The sequence below is a fragment of the Buceros rhinoceros genome, unplaced genomic scaffold (genome assembly GCF_000710305.1).
Source record: "Buceros rhinoceros silvestris isolate BGI_N320 unplaced genomic scaffold, ASM71030v1 scaffold29720, whole genome shotgun sequence".
In the NCBI taxonomy this organism is placed as follows: Eukaryota; Metazoa; Chordata; class Aves; order Bucerotiformes; family Bucerotidae; genus Buceros; species Buceros rhinoceros.
The window spans coordinates 479-7,714 of NW_010391828.1; the positions used below are offsets into that span (position 1 = coordinate 479).

The window sequence follows — 7,236 nt, forward strand, 5'->3', positions numbered from 1 at the left end:
TTGCTGCTTAGGGTTACAGGAGTGAGAGACCCAAGAGATCTTAGACTTTATTCCAATGTGTCTCGATATTCCTAGTTTTACTAGAGAGAAAAATGGGAGATGAGACTTATTTTAAAAATATAGAGGGCAACTAATGCTTATTTTTTTGAAGAGGAGAAAATGTCACAAGTATGAAGATCCCCAGGATGCAGCAATTCATTGCTTTGTTTTGCCATTTTTATGAGCGAAGTGAAAAACTTGGTTCTCTGAATTCTTGTCAAAAAGGTTTTTAAGTTTGTGTCACTGTTGCAGTTGCACAGGTTTACTCTTTTATAATTGCTTAGTTTTTCCGAGAAAAGCTGCATTACATTGCCTTCAGTTATAGGAGCCATGTGTTTTGGCTTTGGCTAGTGGATATCTCTTGAATATAGATTTCTCAAACTGTGCCCTGGAAGAAGAGAGCTCTAGTTTTTTATTTTATTCTCTAATGTCTTGTTAAGCTAGGTGGTTAAGAGGTGCTGCTGCTTTTAATGCTTGTCACTTCCTGAAACAATTAAAGAACACTAATATCCTTTTTCAGGAAAAAAATAATAAATCTAAAAGCAGAAGAGGAGACTTAGTTTCTTCCCAACTGTCCATTAAAATAGTGGTTAGTAGAGCTATCAAATGTGATAGCAAGCGCTTTGTTCTACTGTTTTGACAGACTGTATATGGTATTGACATTGAAATTAGAGGAAATTATTTCCATTCCTTGGTATCTGTGAACAAAATTTTTTATGAATCATGCATACTGAACATGCTGCATACCGTAAAACATATTGAACACTCAGGAAGCTTCACCGAAGCAACAGTAACATGGCAAATCAGGAAAGGCTCCAAATTCAGAAATGCCAGTTTTTGAGATGCACAAGGCTTTTTAATGGGAGATATTGCCAGTTTGTTTTTAGCTTGGGTGCTCTGACTAAGAGCTGATGTGACGTGCAGGAACAGATCTTTACGTGCTGGCAAATATTCAGTGTGATGGAGTCTTTGAGGAGTTTTGCAGCTAAAATGAAGAAAATGTCTATTCAGCCTGTGCAAGATGCCTTCCAAACTTCAGAGGAGAACCTCTCATCCCCTCTCCCCTTTTGTCTTGCTCTTGAAGTGGTGTAAGTTTTGTGAATGCAGTAAGCAACTGGAAATAAATAAGTATATTGGGCAACTTTAATAAACAGGACATATAAGCTTACTGACAGTGTTTCTGTCTTTATTGTCAAAACCTCAGTATTTCTTTAAGCATCAGCAGTTGGTAGGGTGGATGTGGTGGAAAGGATCTTCTGAGATGCAAAGACCTTGTGATAGATACTCCATTTCTATTGATGCAGCTTGTGGCTTGGCAAGTATTTCCTTTGGGGCTGATTCTGATTTCTGTTGTTTCCAAGCCTGCAGGATCCCCTCAGCTGTACCAGTGCAACAGCGTGCACAGCTGCAGGGAACCCTTCTGAACTAAATTCAGAGTTCACACTTTGCTTGCCATACATATTTGCACAAGTTTGTGGTTGGGGAAGATTAAACTACCCTAATGTTGGAAAAAAGTGTGTGCCAAACTGTGACTGTAGTAGTTAATCACCGTACTGACCTTTAGGCCTTTGACAATCTGGTCCTTTAATGTGCTGTGCTTATAGTTCTGACATGTACATCTGATTAATGTTCTCACTTTTTTATGAGTTATGTAAGAACGTAAAAAAGACTGTTCTTGGTCACATTAATGATCCCTCTAGCCCAGTATCCTGCCTCTCAGCTGCCAAAAGCAGATGCTTGGAGAAGAGCATGGTGTATATTGAGGAAATACCTCTTCCAGCCTCCAGTAATTTGTGGCTCACAGGTTTCCGGAACTAGAGGTGATATTTGTTTTTAGTGCCCCCAGTGGGTTTTTTCTTCTGTGATTTTGTCCAGTTGATATTTGAAGCCATGTACGCTTGTAGCATCCACAACATCCTGTGGCTGAGTGTTGTAAGGCCTAAACTCATTTTGTGTGGAAAAACCACTTCCTTTCATTTGTTTTTATTAACTTTCTACCTGCTTGTTTCATACCTTGTTTGTTAATTCTTGTATTGGAAGAGGCAGTGAAAAAGAGAATCCATGTTCTTCCTTGTGGCTTATGGCTTGATAACTTTTAACTGTATTTGCCGTCCCTTGCATGTGACTTTTCCAAAGGGGTTTTAGAAAGAAGTGACTATCGTTTTCACTATCCTTGATAATGCACCTTCTGTTCCTGATTGGATATAGGGATGCAGGAATCAGAGGAACAGGGTTGGGGAATAATAACCAGAGCCAGCTACAGTTTTTCAGTGTTTTATTCTTTAATCTTCTACCTGCTTTTTCTATATTATCTTTAAGCATCAAGCTGGCACTTCTCTGGAACTATCCACGATCACTCTTCTGAGTGGTGATAGCTAGCTCAGAATTTGTCATTGTGGATATTTTTTTACACTATGCATCACTTTACATTTATCTACTTTTAATCTTGTCTGCTAGTGTACAGACCACTTAAACAGTATCATTAAGGTCGTCTTCAGAACTTTGGCCATCGCTTTAGCAACCTTCAATAACTTTAAGCTTTGTCAGCAAATTCTGTCACGTAAGTGTTAAGCTCCTTTGCTAGATCATACTTTAAATTGTTGAAGGTGTCGATCCTATGACAGATCTGTGTGGGACTCCACTGGTGATACTTCCTTTTTGGGGAAAAAGGCCAGTTGTTCCAGCTTGTTGTTTCCTATGTGTAAATCAGTCATTAATTCATAGTCCAGTTGTTCTTCTTATCTCCTGACAGTTTAGTCTCAATGGAATGAGGGCATCTTTGTCAAATACAGCCCACCTGGATTTCCCCAAAGGATCAGACTAATCATTGTATGTTTGCTGACTACATTGGAGGAGAAAAATGGAAAGTTTAGGTGAAAGTTATTGTTCCTTATGAATGACACTCATCCTCATCCAGAGGCATGTTGTAATCAGTAGATTGTTTCCGTATCATGCTTACATAATGAATTTGAGCCATTGCAATATGGATCATAGCCAGTATTTGTCAGAGGTGCTTTTATTAGCATTTTATACTTCAGGTAGAAGTCAAAGGTCAAAGTTCTCATAGAAAGGATTCCTCAGTCTCTGGAGGATATGATGGTGGTGTATGAGCCCATGGCTGGTATGTGGATGGTAGATAGCAAGTAACAGCTGACTGCTTTCTCTAGTATTAAGCTAGGAGTCACACTTAAAAAGAGTGGATCTTCACACACAAAGTAATGCATGTATGATTTTGGGTAGTTTTTTTTGCCAAAGGATGTAATGGTGCAAAAAGCATTCAGGGGAGGAGGGATCTGGTGAAGATCACTATGTAGGGAGACTTCATCCACTTGAGGAAAACAGCTGAGATTAACTTCCATCAAGGAGAACATTAGAATGCGGCAAATGCCCGATGGTTCCCTTTACTTGTCCCTGTGGAATGTCTGTGCTATTTGTATAGGTTTTCACCATGAGGAGTGGGTATTAGCCTGCCCCTGCCTACTCTAGATCCTGCCTTCCTCTGAAAGCAGGGGGAGAGTAAACAGATATGAGGAAAGCTGAAGTATTGCGTAAAGTCTAGGGGAATGGAGGTTGAGGGTTAAAAGAGTAAAAATAGAGGACACTGAGCACTGAGTATTGCTGAAGCATTCTCTGCTCTAGAGGCATCCAGGGAAGTAGCGGGTGCTGCCCAGTGGTGCTTTGCTTGGAGATGTGACGGGATGGGGGAACAGAAACAGAACCCATGCTTGTCAGTGTTTTACCCTCACTTCTATCCAGCTTCCCTCTTTTCTTGCTGTGGATGGCCAGGTGCCAGGAGAGGATTTATGAGTAGATTCCGTAACTTTGTGATTTTGTAGGATAGTAAAGAGATGAAGGGGAAAACAGTAGCAGACTCTCAACGAGCAGTTCAAGGGACTGGTAGAGGGACTGCAAGTTGTAAAGGTGGGATTTGGGTTAGATGAACCCTTTGTCTTGTGCGAAGTTTAACTTGGCTGCTGCTGACTAAGAGTTGGACTGAAATGTTGCTAAACGCGGAGGCTTCCCTGCTCTGTGTACGTGTATAGGAAGGGTTCAGCTGATGCCAACAGGCAAGCTGCGTAGATGCTGTTGAGAAAGATGAAAAACCTTCTTATTCCTGGTGAGTTTTGTGTTCGGGGAGCACTTTCTGTAGGGCAGTTGGTGCATAGACTATCTCTAGCAGTTCATTTTTGTGTGACTGAGGAAGGGAGATCTAGGGGATTCCCCAGATGGTACATGTTGTCATTTCTGCATTGGATAGAAAGTATTTTTCTGAGCTTTGAACAAGGTAACTGACTTATCAATCGAATCATTTGACTATTGTAGTCATTTAGAACTGTAATGCTACAAACTTTCTGAGGGTAGAAAAAGTATTCCTTTCTCTCCACCCGTTCAAAACTTCGTAGATCTGTATGTCCCAAACCCCAAATGGGTTACTGTGGTTATCCAGTGTGATTTCCCCACATGTGCAAGATGCGGAGCTTTCCTGAAAGAGAAGTTGAAACATCTCTCTTAGATATTGATCTTATCTTAGCGTTAGATCATGGTGTGACTGTCATCTCTTCTGGAAAGCTCTGCCAGTGTTTAATTAGTCCTGTAGTTAGGAAACCAAACCACATCTTATTTCAAGGCTTGTTTTGTCTAATGTCCAGCTTTCAGCTGTGGAATATGCCCATGTTAGCATAGGTGGTAAAAATTCTCTACCTGACATCTTTTCCATGTGTGAGTATATGAAATGTAAAATCTAGCTTGGAACAGAAGCCACTTGACTTCTTTTGCTTCAGAAAATCAAGTTCTTCTGCGCTTTGTGCACAGTTGTTCTTGGTGTGTACCCAAAAATAGGTAGTATTCTGGCAGCAGCCTGGAATGGTGTGATCACAGACTCCTCCACTACTGTTTGCTTGTCCTTTTACAGTTTTGAGGATTGCATTACTATAGTTGGGTGTGTCCTAGGAGAGAGAGTTTTGTAACATGATGCCTGTGTGTATATTTCTACTTGTTTTCAGGACCTTGTGCAAATTGGTCCAAGACTACTTAGAAAGATCATTCCCCTTTTCGTGCTGTCTTTATATTTTGATTTTCCTTTCATTTTGTTGGAAAGAAGGCATGGCAAAAGATCTTTTCCACTGACTTCTCACCCTTTCATTTTTTTGGAAAGCACTCAGTGACCAGCAGGGAAGAACTGGCCAAACCCCAGAGTACTAGTCAGATTTGTTTTGCCTCTACAGCTGCAGAGGAGCTGTTACCATGCTTTCCTTGCTGCGTGGCAAGCCTGGAAATTGAAGAGATCTTTTTTCTTTCTCCTAATTGGAACTTTTGTGCTTCAAATATAATATGTGTTTTCTTTCTTTTTTTTCTTTTCTTTTCTTTCTAGGTGCCATCAGTGCTATTAAGGGCAGTACCTCTGTTGTGATGAGCCCTGTACGTAGACAGCCTATCAGTTTGGTGTTGTTTAATTATTTCTACAATGAGTCTTTCCTTTTGTTTGACAGGTGGAGAAGCAAGCTTTTGGAGGTCCATTGGCATTTTGCTTCTGAGCTTTCTCTACACCTCTCAGTCTCTCAGGCTGCTGCTCAGAACTCTGTTGTAGCCCCTGTTCTTCTCTCTCAGCCAAGGACCCTATTTTTAACAGCTCATAACTCTAAAAGCTCTTTCTTCTAACTTCATATCAAAACCTACAAGCTTGGATGAAACAGTCTGAGGAAGATGGAGGTTTATTTCCAAAATTCAAGCAAATAAACCGAATGAAATGGACACATCACTAGCAATGCAGATTGCATTTGTAATGAAGTGTAGTTTTCAATATTCACATAAAAAATTCCATAAAAGCAAATATAGATTAAACGTAGACAAATATGTTCCATAAGCATCATTGTCTCTTCTTATTAAAGGAGGGACGGAGTGCTGCTGCCTTCAGGAAGATGAGGAACCATCTGTTTACATATATACTTCTAGCTACCTGTTTTGGGATATTATTGTTGTTTAGGGCTGATTTTAGGGTCATTATGTCCTGTGCCTGTTTCATCGAGGAAGCTAAAGAAAGTCTTAAGGAAGACATTGATAAAGACTCCTAAATTACGAGCTGTGGATGCAGCTTACCTTAAAAACTCAGTTGCTGTTTGTAGACCTCAGACTTCCTTTTCCCATCTGCCTTTCTTTGTTGCTGTCTACCTCTTTTTCTCATTTCAAGGAGAGAGCCAAAAATAAGTGTGTTGGTTTTTTTTATTTTTTATAAGATGAAGCCAAGTTCTAGCCTGTAAAGCTTCTAATATGGTGAACCAGAGTCCAGGCTGTGTGGTTGGCTGGCAGACATTCTTACTCATCTTCAGAGTGAATTGCTTAGGTTTATCCCCTTCTCTATGGAGAAGTAAAGGTAGTGAAGGAGCCAGAGCGTAGCTGTGGAATAAGCAGCTGTTCCCTATGACATGTGTGGTTCTGTCTGTTTTCTTCTGTATCCCTTTCCTGAGGAGGCAAGAAAAGAAGCCAGAAAGAAGAAACCTCTCAATGCCCTGTAGATACGTCTTGCTGCCTTCCATAAGCTGATTCTTGTTGACGACAGAGGTACTCCTCTTTGACTTTGTCATTACCTATAGTTTTGCCTTTCTATGTTTTGATCAGGCAGCAGCAGCAGCTGCTGGCAACATGTCACTCTGAATTTGTATGTTCGTACTAATGTTTAGAAGTATGAGGAGGGGGGAAGTGACTGAAGAAAAGACTCATCTAAAAGCAGGCAAGGGGAAATAGTCAAGGGATCAGTTCTGCAGTGTGCTTGTTGGATGATAACAGAATGAGCCAAAAGACTCATCTAGAAGCAGACAAAAGGGATGTAGAGTCAAGTGACCAATTCTGTCATGGTCTTATTAGATAATAGCACATAGCACTGAAGGTCACGTGGCATTTCTCTGGTGTGGTATCATAAAAACATCACCTCCCTCAAAGCTGAATATTAATGGACAAACCTCATTTGTTCAAATCGATTTGTGTAAATCAGTAAGTAGGTAGGCATTGCATCAGCAGCTTAGATGATTCAGCTCACCCATGGGAGATTTCAGTTTCCTGGCACAAGTGAAGAATAAGCAAACAATATGTATTAGCCACATAAACTTCCTATCTTGCGTTTTAGAATAGCCAAGCAGGCAGTGCAGAGATTATAAACATACAGGTGTTCACATTGCTGATGATTTGCATCTGGGTTCAGCA

The 7,236-nt window shown here is 40.5% G+C and overlaps 1 protein-coding gene across 1 annotated transcript in view; it reads left to right on the forward strand.

The window, feature by feature from the left end:
* Positions 1-4,509: 4,509 nt before the first annotated feature.
* LOC104499587 (microtubule-associated serine/threonine-protein kinase 2-like) overlaps positions 4,510-7,236 on the forward strand; it is a gene marked incomplete at its 3' end in the record, with an annotated part of 19,028 nt that continues 16,301 nt past the window's right edge. Inside the window, exons 1-2 of the mRNA XM_010143115.1 lie at positions 4,510-4,582; positions 5,411-5,457. Of these exons, the coding sequence (XP_010141417.1) occupies positions 4,510-4,582; positions 5,411-5,457 (120 nt within the window). The remainder of the gene's footprint in view (positions 4,583-5,410; positions 5,458-7,236) is intronic.